The sequence below is a fragment of the Cydia pomonella genome, chromosome 28 (genome assembly GCF_033807575.1).
Source record: "Cydia pomonella isolate Wapato2018A chromosome 28, ilCydPomo1, whole genome shotgun sequence".
Lineage (NCBI taxonomy): Eukaryota > Metazoa > Arthropoda > Insecta > Lepidoptera > Tortricidae > Cydia > Cydia pomonella.
In genome coordinates this window covers 3,275,370-3,296,717 of record NC_084730.1, presented here as the reverse complement: position 1 = coordinate 3,296,717, position 21,348 = coordinate 3,275,370, and the positions used below count along the sequence as shown (strand labels likewise).

The window sequence follows — 21,348 nt, the reverse complement described above, 5'->3', positions numbered from 1 at the left end:
ATTTCACCAACGCATTTAATACTGTAGACTTCGATATACTATTAGGGGTGCTAAGTACTCTCAATATATCTCCTGCGGCGTGTGGGTGGTTTCGCAGTTACTTGGAAGGTCGTCGGCAACGTATTAAAATAGATGACGTTCGTTCAACGTGGTGCAACACGCTAGCTGGCGTCCCGCAGGGTGGCGTGTTGTCTCCCCTTCTCTTTTCTATTTTTATTAATTCCATTTCTCTTAACCTCCTTTCTTCTTATCATTTGTATGCCGACGATCTCCAAATTTATTCTCAGTGCCCAATTGCTGATCTACCTTCTCTGATCCTTACCACCAATTCTGATTTAGAACGCATTTTATACTGGAGTTCTTGCTATGGAATTAGAGTTAATCCTACGAAGACCCAAACTATTATTATTGGTAGCCCTAAGAACATAGCTAAGGTGAACTTTGAGAGTCTGCCCCCTATATTATTCGATGGGGTTCATATCCCGTACTCGTCCCAAGTAAAGAATTTGGGCGTGATTATGGATCGTACTCTTTCTTGGGGTCCGCAACTTAATGAAGTTGGTCGTAAAATTTTTGCCGCTGTGGGATCTCTTAGGCGTCTCCGCAACTTTCTACCACTTTCAACTAAAACTGCGTTGGCTCAATCGCTTCTTCTTCCTATTTTAGACTATGCCGACATCTCTTATCTCGATCTCTCCGAAGAGCAATTGAATAAGGTCGAACGGCTTCAAAATGTGTGCATTCGCTTCATTTTTGGGCTACGGAAATTTGATCATGTCTCCACATTCCGGTCACAGCTCAGGTGGTTACCGATCCGTTTCCGACGTAATACTCATATTCTGTCTCTACTCTATAGCACTCTATTTATTCCCAATACTCCTGAATACCTTAAAAAGCGGTTTAGTTTTCTTACGTCTGTCAGGTGTTCTCAGAATCTCCTTCTTGCTCCTCCTCGTTCGTCTACTAAATTCTACCTCAAATCCTTTACTTTCCAGTCTGTAAGGATGTGGAATGCTTTGCCCATTGACATAAGACGTGCTCAATCCCTACCCATTTTTAAAACACGTCTAAAAGAACACTATTTATCTCTCTCTTAGTCATGCTCCTTACACTCATATCTTTTTCTTACCTGGTCATTATTTTTCTCTTGCTTGATTACTCATTATGTATTTATGTATTTTGTGTAGGTATATGTAGTGTATTATTGTTGCCTATATAATATATGTAGTTTATGTAGTTTATTTCTCATTGTTTGTAGTTTCTATTTACTTATTTTATAAACTTTACACTTATGTGGTTTTGCACTGCCCAATAACTTTATTTCTAGCCACTGAATCGCTATCTGAAGGTTGTCTGGAAGAGATCGCTTTTTAGCGATAAGTCCGCCTGTTGTTACCTACTTACTTATGTCCTTTTTTTTTTGTTTGTAACATGTATGTTTCTTTGTAGTGCACAATAAAGTATTTTATTATTATTATTATTATTATATTCTTATTATTGAATTTGAGTCCTTTAGCCCAGTCGACTGCTAGTTTTTTATAAAAAAAAATACTTTTTATTTTTATACAGTTAAAAGTTCATATACATCCTTGATACAAACCAAATCGATCGAATCCTTAAAATGTTCATGCGTATTTATGCGTAGAATGGATGGCGTCGTTTCATTTCAAAATGTGTTTGAAATACACAATTTTTTATAGAGTAATTAAGTAAGTAAGTAAATATTTTTTTTGCACCAACAATTACACATTTTATATACATGTACGGCATAAACTTATTCATAAATGAAAGAATATAATTAAAAGAATAAGCATTGTTTAATTATTAATTTTTCATTAACGAATTTTAATTAAAGAATAATATGCTTAGAATAAGAATAGTATGCTTTAAGGCCAGTTCAGACGGGTTGATAAAATCGACCGATTTGACCAGAAAAGAAATTGGTGACAATTTCCAATTTAATCACCAATTTTAGATTTATGTTGATATTTGAGCGCTCTAAATTTAAAAATGCTACCAAACATGAATATTAGCAAAGAGCATATAATCACTATGAATATTAGCTTCACAAATTAGTATTCTTGCGTATTTTATCTGTAATATCGGATATCGGTCGAAATCGACGAATCGAATTAGCGTTTGATGTTTGATCATTTTTGTATTGCGTTATATTATGCCTAGTTTACATTTACATGATTACATGCGTGGCAAGTGTCGACAAGCGTCAAGAACGCAGTCATGCGTTAGAGGGAGCAAGCGATATTGCTATGTCATTCCACCGCATAGCGGTGTTACTTAGGCTTGTCGAGGCTTGCCACAAAGTTTTTACAGTTTCTGAACGAATCTCAGAGAAGTTGGTACACGACTTTGAGCAAACCTTTTTTTTCTGGAAAGCGGGCATAAACCAATTTCATCTCCAATAATCACTTGCGGGACAAGCTTTAGCGGCATTATCTAGCTCTAGACATAATAAAACTCAGAAATGGTAAGTAACACTTACTTCTTAGAGACATAATAAAATAATGTAACGGAAAAAATGGCGGTAAGTGAGGTTATGTTTCTCATTTCAGTCTCACACAATATTGCTGGTTCAGCCGGGGCCTAGGCCTGAGACCAGGACGTACTCTGATTACGAAAGCGTAAATGACTGCATGGAGGGCGTGTGTAAGATCTATGAAGAGCACTTAAAACGACGAAACCCTAATACGCCGACTATCACTTACGATATTTCCCAACTCTTCGACTTTGTTGATCAGGTAAGAGCAATACAAACATTTGGATAAGTCCTGTTTTACGTTGTTAGCATTCATTGGTTTATACTAAAATATTGTTGAGATAACTGAATGCACCTAATATGGTTGACTGCTTAAATGCTCATTGTGTTTAACATAGATCTTTAGTTCATTCCTGACCAATATTGAATTTTTAACCAATCGACATTTATTAAATATCTAATCCAAAATTTATTATACTTCAATCAGGCAGCCAATATGTACATTTTTACAGTACATGGAATTATGTACAGTGGATTTTATTTATCTTAGCTTAATTTTTTTTTTTACCCAGGTTGTAGTGACTATTTGGGTATAGTGACATAAAATCCAATCCCATGAATTTAAAGCATACTTTATAGCAACTTCAGGTGTAGCTGTAGGGATGGATTTTAATGAAATATTTGTAACAAATTAGTAATAACAAAGTAGCAGGCAGTGAATCTGTGAAGGTTTAAAAACCACTTGATATAGGGCAGAATAAAATTGAATGTTTCCACAGTACAACTACACTTATTTTATATTCTTCCAGCTTGCCGACCTCAGCTGTCTAGTGTACCAAAAATCCACTAACACATATGCACCATACAACAAAGATTGGATCAAAGAGAAGATATATGTGTTGCTCCGCCAAGCCGCTGGGCAGAGTGACTAAAATGTTCAAACTGGTTATTGTACTACTTTGTCGTTACCATAACACAGACATGTGGAGTTGGCAGCATTCAGGCTTCAATTTGATCTGAGTTAAGTTTTATCTGCTTATGAACTTTTGACCACCACAGTCAGCTGTGACCGTTATCGGAAAGTCTTGTTAAGAACGCCAATGACGGCTACAGCTGACAGCAATGCAATAGGGAGTTCAATTTCGCTTAAATAATTGCGATCACCTTTTCCTTTGCTGTCTGGCGTTCAATAAGTTAAAGAAGTTCGAGCACATATTATATCATGATTCTGTTAGAATACAGGGGACAAAGTATTATAATAATCGTTTTCATGATGACCATTATCCTCCTTATAATCTACATTAGATTTGCATTAGCATTCTCTTTTAATTGCATTTGCGATAGATACCAGAGATAAACTTTTTAACCGCTTAGAATTTTCATCGAGTGTGCTTCTGTTGCCGCTGGTACAAAGTTACACGAAGTTTTGTCTTATTTATGAGACTGGAGCGAAATGAGCTGGATATTGTATGTCTTATATATCAGACTAATGCGGTTAAAAGGTTAATTTTTTTTATTAATACTATTTAATAATACAAAACAGGTCTATCTCGGATAAAGCACTTGTGTTAAGCCTACAGCTTGGAAAAGCAGCATTTATTTGCTAATGTATAATATTGTGGATTATGGGGACCTTTATTTTAATGAGTAGGAGTTATTTTATATTGTGAATCATAATATAAAATAAAGAAGTTATAAGGGTGTTTGTTATAAATGCTTATTGCTACTAGCCGTGTCTTATCCAACCTCGACATTGGCAGAATCATCAACACCTTGATGGAGCCATTACACGAAAAATTGATTGATTGAAGTTGGCATTGAAATTCTTGCCTTATATTATTATATAACAACAGTTTTTCTATTGCAGTAAGAACTTTCCTACCTTAGCATTTTTATTTGTATCTAACATACAAATAGCCATGTCAGATAAAAGTCAGTCCATACAATACATATGACCATTGGCCGAGGTTTTCGATGGAGGGGTAATCTCTTAAAGGCGACTCCAGTTGTTAAATCCTCCAAGGCTCTACCAGACCATCAAAAATATAAATGTCAAAATATCAGTAAAATGTCAGATCTGACGTTAAGGCTGCCGTTGCACTGAGGGGATGATAGAACCAGGGATCGGAAACCGGTATTTTTTGTATGGGAATGAAAACGGTTTTTCGTTCTTTGTTAATTACTTCATTTCTAATTAGGCAATCTAATAATACGAAGTCGTTATCTGAAAACAACTGAGTCCTACATTTAGAGTATAAAATAAACCGAAATATATGGTTATTTCGATGTTTCTGCAAAAAACCGGTTCCGATCCCTGGATAGGACACGTGTTGTAAATGTTGTAATCACCAATAGCTTCTCCGTTCTGCTGGATTAACCACCGATTCCCACATATCTGCGCTCATCTCCTCAGTGATAAAGCAGCCTTAAACTTAACTATATGAACAACTGTCGAACATAGCTTAGTGCATTTACAAACATCCTTAAACATGAAATTTTCATTGATATCTAGAATAAGTTTACTACAAAAAATTCAAAAACCGTTGTCATCTCCACAGTAATTTTAAAAATGTAAATTTTGTCATTGATATACCTAAGGACGAGCCTTACGGACAATAAGAATGGGGCCAGTACAGCGGTGTCACACACACGAATTCGAGCCAATCGTGCAGTCTAACGCCACAACGCGATTGGTTGACGAGTTCGGATCACGCGCACGATTGGTCGCAACTCGCAACTAGTTCCGTTAGACTACACGATTGGCTCGAATTCGTGAGTGACACCGCTGAACTAGTACCATTCTTAGGGCCTACGCTAGCTGACGCGGGTGCACGGAGCGGACGAGCTGGTTAACGAAAAATAGTATGAGCGACGCTAACTGAAGCGGACTCGTGCGGCGGATTTCACCTACAAATAGCACCCGCGTGCGTGCGCACGCGGCGGGCGTCCGCGTCAGCTAGCGTAGGCCCTTAGTGCCCGTAAGGCCCGTCCTTAGATATGTAATGAACTTTGTATGGAACTGCAATGGTGTGTGTGATTGATGTTTTCTATTTACACAAATCTTGTACATGTTTAGAAGTTTGTAAGATAAATAAACATAAGGTCTTTATGTATAAAACTCGTGAAAATCAAACATTGAAATTAGTTTAAACTTTTGCCTCAGTCGGCTGTGGCCGTCATCGGAGTCTTGCCAAGGACGCCAACGACGGCCACAGCCGACTGCTTCGCCAATGCAATAGGGACTTACGCGAGACTCCGTACAGTTCAATTTCGCTTAAATAATCGCGATCGCCTGGCGTCCAGAACACGGCATATTCCTTTGCCGTTTGGCGTTCAAAAGGTTAAGAGGCTGTCAATACCTAAAGCGCGCACACTGTCTATTTCTATCGGAGTAAATGAGATAGCACTGTCGCATGTTACTGGCCCTAGGCAAGGGAATAATAAGAAAAATATTTAAATAAAAAAAAGTGGATTATTAGTGTAATATTTTACTCAACCACGGTTTAGATATAAATGTTTTGAAATTGTGATTTTAATTGCAGACCCATAAGTCAAAACAATAAAGACATAAAACCGTTTAATTGTGATTTTAAGACCAATCTTTGCAATTATTTTCTATCGAGCCGATTTCGTTCAATCATGTATCGAGTACAACCACGGTCTTTGAAATATAATTAATATGAACATATATTTTTCTTACTTGACTAAAACAAATAGTCTTTCTTAAAAAACTGTTTAAGTAACATCAATTTCAAGGACATTGGGTGTTGACAGCCTCTTAAACGGGTTATAGATCGTGTCATTAGCGGGGTCCACACTGAGTGAGCATACGCGCGAGGCAATTTCCTCACGCACAAAACAGCCAGTGTAGACGCTCGCTCGGACAAGGAAAACGCACGCGTCGCCTCGGCCGAGGCACGTCTACACTGGCCGTTTTGTGCGTGAGATAAATGCCTCGCGCGTATGCTCGCTGTGTGGACCCGCCTTTTCACGAAAACGCGTGCTTTGACTCATATTGTCATGTCATTTAAGGTTAGATTTGACAAATATGCCCGTCATCGTGGATGACACGAACTATACTCACGTATTTTTAGTCGACATTTTTAAACAACGCAAAATCAACTCTATTTCCTACATAATCGGTTCAAATTTCAGTGGCAAATGCACGAAATTCTTCGTGCTTAGCGCCCTTAAGGCTACAAATTTCACAAACATCGGGAATCCCCTCATAGGGGATCACAACTGTGCGCTTGTTATTATAAGTGAAAATCATTAATATAATTAGGGTCCACACAGAGCAAGAATACGCGCGAGGAAATTTTTCCTCGCGCACTAAACGGCCAGTGTAGACGTGCCTTGGCCGAGGCGGCGCGAGCGTTTACCTCGCCCGAGCTCGCGAGGAAATTGCCTCGCGCGTATGCTTGCTCTGTGTGGGGGCCCATTGAATCTAAATTTCCGGTGTCAATAAATGGAGATGACAGTAACAGAATTTATAATTACAAATTGTTTGTAAAACATATTTCATTGTAACTAAATTACTTTGATAGTACATTAATATGTTGATTCTATTTTTAAGTTTAATGGTACTTTAAGTATTAATGTAAGATTAAAAGTTTTCAAGATATTTTCTTGTTTTCTTTTGAAGCCTGTTAAAATACCTATCTTTATTTTCTTGTAGCAGCTAGCAATACCTAAAATTGTCGGTGTTATGCTAGCTATGCATGGAACAAGATATAGAGCTAGAAATGGTGGATGAGATAAAATATCTGGGCTTTACTCTAGACAGCACTCAGATACAGAACTCTCATCAAGGACCAGACGGCAAAAGCCATAAGAACACTGTGTCAATGCAAAAGGCAGTGGGGAACAATTGGGGGTTGAAGCCGGGAATGATCTACTGGATCTACAAGACGGTCATACTACCCAGGGTGCTATATGGGGCCGTGGTATGGTGGCATAGGGCCCATATCAAAGAATACCAAAAAGACCTAACCAAAGTACAGAGATTAGCGTGCCTAATGATGACGGGGCCATGAGAACGACCCCTACACACGCAATGGAGGTAATGCTAGGTTTGAAGCCACTCTGGATTGAGGTAGAGAAAAGAGCCACAGAACAGTGGTTTAGAATGAACGGGTTTCGGGTGAGGAACACCTATCCCATATCATTTAAGATTGTTATGTACAGTGGGACAGTCTTGTTCTCGTGGGTGAATCAGTTCTACAATAAAACAACCAGTAAAAGCACTATCATATATTTGGATACACAACATAATAAATACATTTTCAAAATCATAGAATAAAGAATAAATTCAAGCACAATTTTGAGAGCACACCAGTTTGTATACATAACTATGATAAAATATAATAAAATCAGACTTTACCTACTGAGATTCGTAAATGCAAAGAATTGTTTTAACCCTGTGACCTCTATTAATCAAGATTATATTTTATAGTCAAATAAAAATCTTTAACCCTATTAATCAATAATAAATCGCTGGTTTATCATTGAAATAACAATTTTTATGCATACAGTTAAGGTTTATTATTGGAAGAACTTTATTCGACTTGACGTTCATTTTAAAGTCTTAACCTTTTGAACACTTTACGTCATAAACAACGTCACGTACGTGCCAAGGTAAAGTGAGCTAATGTAAACCGTGTAAACCTTACTTGAAAATGTCAAGGTTACTTTGACAGCGTATTATGCCGTAACACAGTTGTCCTTGGTGCTGTGGGCACGACTTGTAACGACGATTTTGGTGTTCTTGGCGTTCATATTAAAGGTTAATCATGGACTAATAAAACAAAAAGACCGACAAGGTCTATACAAAATTGCGTTACTGCAATATTCAAGCTTGTTTCATTCGTCCATGGTCTTAAATATACCAGTAATAAATCAAAATTACATTTAATAAGTTAAATAAGCTTCCAGTTCATATGTAGGTAGTAATTAAAATATGAGCATCTAAATCAATTACCACTAATGATAGTGACGATCCAGTCATAAATAGAGACTAGGAAAAACTAATAATACACTGTATACTAAGGCATAGGTGCATGCCTCGCGAGGAAATAGCCGCGCGACGCAGCTCGGTCTGTGTCCGAGTAGACGTGCCTCGGGCGAAACAAACACTCGCGGCGGCTCGATATCTCCACCGACCGAGCTGCTTTGCGCGGAGATTTCCTCACCGACCGAGACCGAGGCGGCTTGTTCTATGTGGAACCTATAGCCTACAGGATGTAAGAAAAAATGTGAAGATCAATTTAAGGGCATATTCCGTATCGAGTTCTGATTATAAAAAAAGTAAATAATTTTTTTGATGCGAAAAATTTCATTTTAATCTATGGGGCAGAGCGTCCAACTCTCCATACAAAGACCAAAATTTTTTTCATCAAATTCATGAAACAGAACAAAAATACTTTGCCATCAAGCGGCGCCATGTTACAGTATGAAAGTTATAAAGGTCAAATAAAAATGTAAAAGCTCTATTGTATTTTATGACTTTACTTTAAAGAGTTTGTTGAATAGGTAACTATAATATGTACCTAGTTTGCAAAATTGCTACATTCTTAGTTTTTGTCTAGAAAGAGACGGGTGGGTTGGGAAAATTCTTACGCGCGTACTTATTTATTATACACAGTGTTACATGAGGAAACCGAAAGATTATGACAGTGTATTACTGATCACATTTAGAGACTAAAATGTCATAAAAACTTTTCTGGATTTCGCCTAGTTTCAGAGTTAATACCAATGTAAAAAAAACATCTTTACAGTACATATGGGGCTACTTTATAGCACTAGTGCGAGAAGTAGTATATTACGTTACTGTGTCGAACATTTAAAGGGCCATATGTACTGTAAAACGTTGTACGATACATGTGCGAATAGGTAATTCGCAACTCGTGTCGATTTAAAACACTCCCTTCGGTCGTGTTTTAATTTATCGCCACTCGTTTCGAATTTCCTATTATTCGCACTTGTATCGTAATGTACTATATCGTAACTTAGTGCAAAATGCCTTTTTGATCGCGATGATGCCATTATGGGGCGTAGTCTAAATATCCTTATTGATAGATGTCAAAAAAAGACAAGAAACCTTGTCAAGAACTAATTTTTACAAAAAAAAACGTAAAAAAATATTTTCAGTGCCAGTTTTACCATAACATTAACTTTATATGTACAAATACGTTTAAAATTTGAAAAAAAAAAATACCAAAAAAAAACTTTTTTTTGGAGAAATTTACTGAAACTCATATAACATTTTTTCCTTCTTTTGGCCTCAGAAGTACGTGGTTAAATTCTTTCGGGTTACTCGTGAGCACCGTCTATAGGTACATATACATATGTGCGTGCAAGATGCATTGCGAGTTATGTCAATAAGAGAAATTGGAGATCAATTGGCATAATTCGAATGGAACGATACATTTGCTTTTTAAACGGGCGTGTTCCCGTTACTTATGTCGGGGCTATTGGCAGTAGGCAGTGAACCACTGCATAAAGGAAACAATTCCTTTTGTTCAACAGATTAGGGCTCGAGCCCGTAAAAATCATCTGAGATAATTTATGCTATAACACTATGTTTTAAGAGACAGGACATTTTTTACAAGATTTTAATTGTATATATATGGTAGCGCTTTTGTGGATTACAGCACGGCTGCCATAAATTTAATTAGCCATCGTGAGGCCTTTCTTGAGGGGCTGTATCGATTCGAATCCTGAGTTGTTGATTTTCGATGGTATTTCATAAAGTAGGGATTTTGTAGTACATTGGGCAACGAGGAGGGCAAGTGAAATTTTGGATTCCTCGGGTGGTAATTACCGGAACCGGTATTAAAGACCGGAGTTTACAATATTCTTACTCCCGGAGTTACACATAATGTTTTTCATCACTCTCGAGAAGAAAAAACTAAATTTTAAGCGAAATAATTCTTAAATACGGTGACATATCAAACATTCATCCGCCATTTTGTAATTTCTCGACAGGTTAGGCATCGAAGGCACAGACTTATTCGGCATTCAGGCACGATTGAAAATTATGAAAAATATTTTAAACGGCTGTCAAATCAACCAAATTAAATAATTTTAAACATAGACAAAAATATTATTAAATGAATATTTTTAATGGTATGAGGAAGCGAAAGAGGTATGTCAGGATCGTAGCAAGTGGAAATCCGTGGTCTCTGCCTACCCCTCCGAGAAATAGGCGTGATTATATGTATGTATGTACAAAAATATTAAATTATAAACGTCAGTATTTTAAAAGTAAAACTCATTTATGCTACTTGGTTTGTATGAATAAGTGACATAATAAAAAAACAGCTTTAACTCCCTAGGGAGTTCTAGCTTTTTTTCACGATATATAACTCCCACGGGAACAATATAGGCCTTTGTCCTTCAGTACACCTGCATGAAATAAGATCTTTTTCGAGCAAGTGTGATGAAAAGTAAGTAGTATGATTATTGATGATATACTAAATAGAAACGATAAGTATAACTAATTTTAATATTTGGCAAGCGATAATACACAATGGATTAAAAATAAATAAATCCATAAGTATCATTTATTAACATTATAAAACTGTAAGTAATAATAATTATGTCAAAATTATCTTCAAGGCTAGGGTAAATAGGTATCTCATAGGTAAGCGTGCTCCACCGTAGACCGCATCATCACTTACCATCAGGTGAGATCGTGGTCAAACGCTTGCCTATCGTTATAAAAAAAAAAAAATCTAGCCAATTTTAAAGACTGTATTGATTTTTATATCTTAATAGAAAATGTACTTAGAAAATTGTCTACTTGAGATTCTTTTATATTATAGGACTTAAAGTAGTTAAATTAACTTAAATTACAGTACGAATAGAATTCATCAATACAAATGAGAACTCCTTTCACATAACCACTAGAAACACATGTATTTTGCTCTAGTTCGCCTGTTTTAATTAGGCGGGTCCATACAGAGCGAGAATACGCGCGAGGCAATTTCCTTGCGCACAAAACGGCCGGCCAATGTAGTCGGACGAGGAAAACGCGCGCGCCGCTAGCCGTTTTATGCGCGAGGAAATTGCCTCGCGCGTATGCTCGCTCTGTGTGGACCCGCCTATTGGTGTTTAACATTTTCGACACCAACGACAGATATATCCGAACCGTAGGTCTAACGGCAACGACGGGTTAATCCTTCACAGACCACAGAGCTAGACCTACGTGCATATGCATAAAGTTCAATTTCAGTTTTGATACATCGGTGACGTGGCGTCCCAGTGACAGCTTTTGTTTTTGACACGGCGATAAAAAGGTTAATTTATTGTCAAACAAAAAACATAATTTTAAATAGTTTAAATCCTTTTCCAAGTATAACGCGATTTATATACAATCCACATGCTACGTGTCAATAAAAGTTCAACTTTACCACTTCAGCACAAGGCAGCCCCCCCCCCCCCCCCCCCCCCTGGCGACTCCCATGATCAACGTGTCCAAGTTTGACAGCCGAACCAGATAGTGCTGTACCAGGTCATTTAATTATTGTAAAACGTCATATTTTGACAAACAATTATAATGTGAGTTCTACAGCGCTATTTAGTTCTTGACACAAATTCGACACACTTTTACACATCTTACACAATCAATGTATCTTTGGCTGTCAGTAATTAAATTGTCACTAGTAAAGTATAATATTTCTCAAATGATATTTAGCCTTAATATGTTAAACGGAAGCCAAAGTTTCTTTAATGTGAGCGGTCAGCTCCCGTATTAACCATATAGCAAAGTAGTGTATAGTGAATGCTTGAGATTCTGTGAGGCGATGGATGCTAGGTGCTCTACTGTCCCAATTTAATTTGTTAATGGGCCATTATTGTTTTATAATTGTTAATACTTATAATTATTAGTTAGTTTAAGTTTCGTGACGCATTGGTTCAACTGTAATGTCATGTAAACATTTTTATCAATAAAATAAAAAAAATAAAAATAAAGCAACAATGTCCTTTAAAAATCAACTGTATCGTGTCTTTAAGTTCAAATCTATGTAATAATATAAGCGCTCACCTACATTACCAAAACATGTTACATAAATTTGAACCTTAATACTATCACTATACAGTTGCTTTTTAACCGACCTGTCAAAAAAAGGGACCCGTCTGAAAATCAGCGCTGTGTATATATCTAGCAATAAAGCTGAGACAGGTACCCATTGCCTATACCAATAAACCACATAGGTAAAAAGGTAAGAACTGTAGTAAATTTTTTGTGATTTTTGGATAATTTATTTTGTGCAATTAAGTGTATTTTGTTTTACCTCACGTTCTATGTTATTTTTATTTTGTATCTTTGGTAGTTGCGGCAATAAACATTTTTTATCTTTTTCTTTATCTTATCTTTATCTTTTAAACGACATTGTTGCTTTTACAAATCCCTAACACGGGAGCCGACCGCTCGCACAAAAGAAACAATGGCTTTTGCTTAACAGATTAGTGTCTTAGCGTAAAAATCTTTTCAAAAAACTGTACTATACTTGAGTAAGAAAAATTAGACAATCGCAACGCAACAAACTTTGACCCATTGACTTATAACCATGTCAGATCGGGCATGTATTACCAGTTGTCCAGGAAATCGTAACCCGTCTTTGGCACGGAATCGGTCAACGTTTCCGTGGACTGGAAGTCCGTTCCAGACGACGCTTGGCTTGAGGAAAGGAGGCCGCGGTTTTCTTCGGAGAGATCTGGGTAAATAAAAAAGTCAAGTTAATAATTTATTTATTTGTTTAATATATTATAATGTTAGCACTAACAGATAAACCTTACATGCTAACACTCAGTTTCCTGTCTGGGTTGGAATTAAATAATTAATTAATTAATATTGGACATTATTACACAAATTGACTAAGCTTCACACCCACAGTAAGGTTATACGGTTAGTCCAAAATTTATTTTTCTATGATATAAAGGTAAGAAAACCGGATGGCACCTTTCTTCATTTTAAACGTTACAAAAAAAAAAAAATTTTGTAACATTGAGGTATTATATTGTTTTTAATAAATTCCATATTTTTTTCTGTCCAATTTACTGTCACAAATTGCTCAGTTTCTATCTATTAAGTCTAATAAAAAAAAACAACATGTATTATACCAACTACGAGTAGGTGTAAAGGATAATAAACTAACACCAAAGATACATTGATTGAGTAAGATGTGTATAATCTTAGACAATGTTGTCAAATTTGACAGGTAAACGAGATGGCGCTGTACAGCTCCATACATTTTGCGGTAACTCTAACTGTCAAAAGTTGACGTTTGACAATTCAGGGACCGCCAAACATATGGCACAGTTCAGTGCCATCTGTTTTGGATGTCAAACTAAGGGGCACGTTTTTTTCTTAGACTTTACCTCTCTATTACAATCAATTCTTTTTGCTACAAGCAAGCACTTTTTTGCACTAAGCAAGTAGCTATTACAAGAACAATTGAGTTCCAGTGATTCATGATCATTATCTAATTAGTATGGATGAGACATACCTATTTAAGCACGTAGATAAGCTAATGAGCTATATGACTAACAAAGGACTAGGACTGTGGATTAATAATTAAACAAACTTTATTAGATACATGTGCGGTCGCAATGTTTCACAATACGATATACCATAATAAGCTAAAGTGAGTTAAGTGAGTACCATCGCAGCGCTTTGTACAAAGAGTACAAACTAAGAAGGGAAGACTTATTGCGTCAGTTGTCGGGTGTGTTAGAGTCTTGCTAACTCTAACATTTACTTGATAGATATCTTGATAGTAATGTGAAACACGAAAGACGAATTCTTGAGATAAACTTGCTTTATTATAACTTGATAGGTGTGCACACTTATATAATAGCGAACGTGAATATTTAGTGAATGAAAAAGGTACTTATTGACTAATTGGGAGAATCAACTTTTTAGCGTCACTCGTTGCCATGGTTACGATTAGTTGTCCAGGGGACAAAAGTTCATTGAAATACTGATTTTATGGTACTTAAATGTATCAAACTTGCGTTTTTGTGGTCGTTATAACCAATGTCCATAATGGGCCCCCTACTAAGCATGTTAATAGAACGGCATACAACGTCTCTTCAAACAAACTGTGCCACTGTTGTCCCTTGGACAACGGGACAGGATAACAAAACAAAAAAAGTTGATTCACCCAATTACAACACTTTTATATAAACTAAATGCTGATGGGGCACATGATCAATACGATGCATGTGCAATTTACTTGTACAGGGTGTCAGACCGTCAACATCTCCAGCATCTCCTGAGGATGCCTCGTAGAGAGGCGAAACACGTGTCGAGTTTTGTATTTTTGGTGGTGGGTTGTTATATTTATTTGCGTATTTATTTTTGCGGTGGGAGGGTGGGAACATTAATTGCATGTAAAAATACGCAAGTAAGTATAACGGGTTAGCACTGATTGAATAACACGTTATTTTCTCGCGGATTAGCAAAGTAATATTTCTTGCTTTAATTAGCATGGATTTCCGCAAAGTAACGCCTGATTCTATTAATTACTTATTGCGTGTTTAGAATAAATGTAAAAGTGGAAAAATTACTGTCTTGGGTGAGACTTGAAACGGCCTCTGGATCGATACTCTCTCTCTGGATTTTAAATTTATTCTAAGCTTAATAGCATCGTTCGCAAACGTTTCTGCTTCTTAAAAATAATTTATTGCGTGTTGTTTTGTAATATATGTGTTCGGGTGAAATCTTAATAAATAATAATAATAACACGGCGCGGATAGTCCGCCGGTTCCTCCCTCTGCGGCCCTGACCACCGGCAGCTTGGGCTCTGCCCCGCTGCTGGCGGCACCCTAGGTTAAGTTTTTTACAATGTGTTTATATGTGTTTTGTATAGTATTTTTTGATGTATTTTTATATTTTACTTTTATATCCATATTGTAAAAAACATAACCTAAGAAGAAAGAGAAATAAAGAGAAAAATAAATATTATAGGACATTATTACACAAATTAACCAAGTCCCACAGTAAGCTCAATAAGGCTTGTGTTGAGGGTACTTAGCAGTGGCGGATCGTTCAAAGAACTCGATTCCCACCGGCTTGTCTAATTACAGCCCGTTAAGTACTACTACGATCGGTTCATGGAGAAAAGAAAAGCAAAATTAGCTCCGGGTTCTCTATGAATATTTGTGACGCGCCGCCACTGGTACTTAGACAACTATATATATAATATATAAATATTTATAAATACTTAAATACATAGAAAACACCCATGACTCAGGAACAAATATCCGCACATCACACGAATAAATGCCCGGGATTCGAATCCGGGACCATCGGCTTCATAGGCAGGGTCTATCCACTAGACAGGTCGTAAAAAAAAGGTTTAGGTAGGTGAGTGCATAGGCACAATGCCTAAGCCAACATTTGTTATGAGTAATATAGACACGTGTTTTATCAACTACTGAATGTCGCATGTTGAAACCGTTACCAAGAAATACTAGTGCGTAAAGCATGTGTACTCTAATAATATCATAAAGATGTTTGTATATTCGGTAAGCGCTGGTGGCCTAGCGGTAAGAGCGTGCGACTTGCAATCCGGAGGTCGCGGGTTCAAACCCCGGCTCGTACCAATGAGTTTTTCGGAACTTATGTACGAAATATCATTTGATATTTATCAGTCGCTTTTCGGTGAAGGAAAACATCGTGAGGAAACCGGACTAATCCCAACAAGGCCTAGTTTATCCTCTGGGTTGGAAGGTCTGATGGCAGTCGCTTTCGTAAAAACTAGTGCCTACGCCAAATCTTGGGATTAGTTGTCAAGCGGACCCCAGGCTCCCATGAGCCGTGGCAAATGCCGGGACAACGCGAGGAAGAAGAAGTTTGTATATTCGGTGCTCAATTACATGAAAAATAAAATGTCTAAGCGGATTTAGATTTTCATTTCATTTATTTAATATTTACACAGTATTACCGTTTAAAACGAATACACTGAAACGATACAATTGTAATTTGTCTATGTTATAAATAAATATGATAGGACATTATTACACAAATTGACTAAGTCCCACAGTAAGCTCAATAAGGCTTGTGTTGAGGGTACTTAGACAACGATATATATAATAAATAAATATTTATAAAAACTTAAATACATACAAAACACCCATGACTTAGGAACAAATATCCATGCTCATCACACGAATAAATGCCCTTACCAGGATTTGAACCCAGGACCATCAGCTTCGTAGGCAGGGTCACTACCCACTAGGCCAAACCGGTCGTCGAACCGGTCGTCGGTGTTATGCAGAGTTAGTTTCAGTTGCATTGCAAATCCCAAGTCCCAGAGTCGTTTTTGCATTAATTTGGAATCTTCTTTAATTTTATATTATAGTTCAGTATTCAATTTGAATTTGTCCTTTTTAAAGGACATTGGGATTTAGGAGGATAAAAATACAGTACTCACCGCTGCTACTCTTCGCAATGCTACTCCTATAGTCCTTCTCGAACTTGGTCTCTGAGTGGGGACTCTTGAAGTTGGTCCGGAAGAAATTCTCGCTAGACGCCACTATTTGTGCCGCTGTGCCACCCACTAGGCATTCGCGTTCTTCGTCTTTGGCTTTGAAGTTACCTGAAATAAATTTGTACTTTATAAAGGACCCGTTTTACACGAATTCGTTGGACCCGGGTACTTTTTTAAACTACGTCCAAAAAAGGCGTATGGGCACTGTGAATGTCATCTCGCTTTGTGTGGTAGGGCACAGCACAGCGGATGTCATTCCAACTCTAGAGCAGAACCCAACTGGGGAAGTACCTCTACTTTACAGAAAACCGCTGCCAAATAACACTAGACCCTACTTCATAACGGAGGCGCGCGTGGACAGCTTTTCTGACATCATGCGCAAACGCGCCGCCTGGCTGATCAGCAGGGTGAGGGCCAGCACCAACAGCATCCTAGCAATGTTTGCAAGCAGGTTGGATGGTGCGTATCTGAACCACTGCAGTGCGCTCCATGTAATGGGCAATATGTAATGTATGATATGTACGTACTAACATTGACATGTAATTTTGGCAATTTGTTATATCTAATTTTAATGTAATCATATAATGTTGTTAAATTTTATTAATTAACTAATCTATTTATTTATTTTGTTGTAATGTATTATGTTGTTTGTTGTATGATCCCAGATGGTCGAAATAAATGATAATTTAATTTATAATGTTGTTCCTGCCGGTGAGTAAAGTTGCCAGAACACAACTAGGGTGCGGAGTGTTAGGGTCGGCAACGCGCATGTAACTCCTCTGGAGTTGCAGGCGTACATAGGCTACGGAGACTGCTTACCGGGCGGGCCGTATGCTTGTTTGCCACCGACGTAGTATTTAAAAAGTAGAACTAGTGGAAAAAGTACAGTCAGCGATAAAAACTTGTATCAAAAAAGATTTTCTTGCCAAAACTTTTTTTATCAAGTTAAACATAGGTATGCGTGGTTAACAAGCAAAAATGTATAATATAAAGAACCGATTTTTTTATAGAATTAAAAAATGAAATTTCAAATATCATGAAAATCATGAAAATACCTACTTAGTTAAGTAAGTAAATATTCTTTATTTCACCAACAATTATACATTTTACATGCATGTAAGACTACAAATAAATTTTGAAGGAGAATGGAACCAGGTAACAACAGGCGGTCTTATCGCTAGAAAGCGATCTCTTTTGGTTAATAAAAATAAATATTATAGGACCCTATTACACAAATTGACTACGTCCCACAGTAAGCTCAATAAGGCTTGTGTTGTGGGTACTTAGACAACGATATATATATAATATATAAATACTTAAATACATAAAAAACACCCATGACTCAGGAACAAATATTCATGCTCATCACACAAATAAATGCCCTTACCAGGATTTGAACCCGGGACCATCAGCTTCATAGGCAGGGTCACTACCCACTAGGCCAGACCGGTCGTCAAAAATAAATGCACTGAAATAATATTATTTAGGTGAACAAATTAAAAATACCTATTATAGTTTCAAAGACGCCACTGTATTCGTTGTCGTCTTCCATACACTGAATGAATGAATGCATTCTCATTTTTGAGGCTCAAGACTTCAGGGCGATATTCCGTAAACCAATGTCTTAATGTACTTCATAAAGGACAATGAGCAAATTATACTTCGGAATGACGTGTGATTTGAGGGTGAAATACCTTACACAAATATCTTACGAACAGAACGTACATAGTCTCTGTATAAATTAAAACACGAAAAAATATTTTCTTACCCATAAATTTGGTAATGAATCCCGGCGAACTGTCCTTTTCTTGAGGCTCTTTATACTTCAGAATGTCGTGTGATTTGAGGGCGTTTTTCAGTTCGCTGACGACTTTCGAGTGGGACATCGCCAGTTCTGACATCACGGGGGGCGGTGAAGTGGGGGGCTCTTTTGGAGGCCTGACAAGGTTATTACAAATTACAAAACATTATCGAACAGATTGTGTAAATGTTCTCTGTGCTAATAAAACTAATATGCTCGTTCATGTTCCTACTGCATTGTATGGGGCCTAAGGGGGGGGGGGGGGGGGGGTGTGAAGTGGGGGGGTTCTGTTGGAGGCCTGGGAAGGTTAGTACAAATTACAAAACATTTTCGAACAGATTGTGTAAATATGCCTACTGCATTGTATGGTATTTTCATTGATACTTTTTTCTGTCGTGCAAAAATTGCAAAATTAGAACTTTATCTTCAAGTGTAAGGAAATTTTACAGTTTACAGTTACAATTACTTTTGTCTTATTCCTTTTTCTCAGAAGTTTACCCCCATATTACGGTGGTCCTTATTTCGTCGAAGTTATGTTCCCTACGATGCGGCGCGCACGTTTTCCTCGCCCGAGCACGCCGCCGGCCGAGGCACGTTTACTTTACACTGGCCGTTTTGTGCGCGAGGAAATTGCCTCGTGCGTATGCTCGCTGTGTGTGGCCCCGCCTAAAGCTTTTCAAGAGCTCGTAACTGTACTGTATGTTAAGCTCTCATTACCTTGACACTGGGTAAATTATCCCACTGGACTGAAGCCATTTATGTAAAAAAACTGAACTGTACACCTGTTATTGTAAACAAACATACCTGTGTTCGCTCAGCACACAAAGATTCAGCTGACTCTTCGTCTGATATAGGAATGGAGCCGAATGCTCATCCCTATATGAAGTGTTCTCATCCTGAATGATTCTCTGACCATGGTCCCGACCGAAGAAAGACATGAGATCATCTTTGCGGACTGGTGGGTTGTCTAAATCAAACTCTAGCGTGTCAAGTAGAGCATATTTTAGAGAGATTTCGGGTTTTATGATTGATTCGTTTATTATTTCAGTCTGCAACAAAAGTTTTCAATAAATAAGTTTTGATTGCTATAATGTGGATCATTGAATGGAATTACGGGTGATTTTCATCTGATTTTCTAATACACTGTAAGTAGGACTGTTTCCTATACACCATTTTTTTTACACTCCGTTAATTTTAGCGTTTCCAGGTCCTGAGCTTAAATTAAGTTGATTCCTCAAAGACACCAGTATTCTAATTCATTTTGAAGATAATCAATAATTTATTTTTACATGATAAGGCCCTGACAAGTGTGTATATTTGCCTTAGGACCTGTTTACATTAGTGTAGTACGAGTTCATACATTTGCTGCTAAACGCAAGTACTATCTTGGATTATCAATGTTCGAAATGTGGGTCTCTATTGTTTCCCATATAGTTTTAAGTTATAATGTATTATTTGTCCACATTTTTGTTAGCCAATTTTGGTTTTTCTCAGAAACGTAACTTTTCAGGATTGCCAGGATTTTAAAGTTAATTATAATGCCTGTGTTACAACATTGCTATATGCAGCATTTGGTTAATGTTTATGAAAAATAAAAAAATTCAAATTGTCCATAATTAATATACCATTTAGTTGCCTTATATGTAATTAGCCATACCCTGATATTAACGAATATTTTATAAAAGCAACATGTATATGTCTGGAGAGACTGAAGCAAAATAGTACAAAAGTAGTTCAGAGGTAACGTACGCAACAGTGTAAGTACAGCAAAAAGCAGGCAGTCACATGTACTATACTAAGTACAAATACACATCTCCCATTTATCAGCAGTTTGGTCAATAACAGTAAAGTTACATTTAAATTCAAACAATATAAAAGGAACATAGCATGTTAAATCTATTAACTGTAACTTATTTAGATGATTAAAAGAGAAAAACTCAATAATGTTATCTCTAAAATCAGAAGTGATAATTAAAACTGAGTGGCGTGTGTTTCCCTACTACTTAGTGTTCACTAACGTGAGTTTAATGCCATACTATCACTCAAAGAGGCAGAGTTATTTATAATTGGAGGGCAATAGCCTCATGTATATGAAAATAATGCATCGGTGCAAGATTCTTACATAAATCTTACTTAAGAATGCACACAGCGGTTAAATAATAGAAAAGTTAGAAAACAGCAAACAAGGAAGCAAATAAACATACCTTTTCCTTCTCAGTAAGCGTATCCCAGATGTTTTCATAAGAGTTTTTAGCCTCACAAATGTCTTCGTGCATTTTTGAAGCCAGTGGATTCATTGTACGGAAGTAATCTTCCGCTTTAGCGCTCAACGCCATTTTTAAACAGTTTAATTGGGTAATTAAAGGATGTTTGTAATCGAATTAATGAATCACGCGTAAATAATTTACTGAAGTGCACGAACTACGAATAGAACCATCTTTGACAAATGTCAAAGCGACAATGACTGAAAACCGGAAAGAAAAATCAATTAGAACAACATTGTCCTAGTGATGCACAATGCTGTTTATTACCGGTTTGAGGTAAATGTCATG

At 37.0% G+C, this 21,348-nt stretch overlaps 2 protein-coding genes across 2 annotated transcripts; one reads left to right on the top strand and one right to left on the bottom strand.

Annotated features, from left to right (window-relative positions):
• Nucleotides 1–2,325: 2,325 nt before the first annotated feature.
• Nucleotides 2,326–7,118, top strand: LOC133532929 (enhancer of rudimentary homolog). Its single transcript, XM_061871796.1, has 3 exons — nucleotides 2,326–2,485; nucleotides 2,571–2,756; nucleotides 3,304–7,118. Exons 1-3 carry the CDS (start codon nucleotides 2,483–2,485, stop codon nucleotides 3,424–3,426), a joined length of 312 nt encoding a protein of 103 aa, XP_061727780.1. The 5' UTR covers nucleotides 2,326–2,482; the 3' UTR covers nucleotides 3,427–7,118.
• Nucleotides 7,119–11,928: 4,810 nt separating this feature from the next.
• Nucleotides 11,929–21,253, bottom strand: LOC133532928 (uncharacterized protein C1orf198 homolog). The gene is made up of 5 exons (XM_061871794.1): nucleotides 21,001–21,253; nucleotides 19,601–19,845; nucleotides 18,764–18,933; nucleotides 16,939–17,103; nucleotides 11,929–13,215 (listed from the first exon to the last, which is right to left on the bottom strand). Exons 1-5 carry the CDS (start codon nucleotides 21,130–21,132, stop codon nucleotides 13,088–13,090), a joined length of 840 nt encoding a protein of 279 aa, XP_061727778.1. The 5' UTR covers nucleotides 21,133–21,253; the 3' UTR covers nucleotides 11,929–13,087.
• Nucleotides 21,254–21,348: the final 95 nt, after the last annotated feature.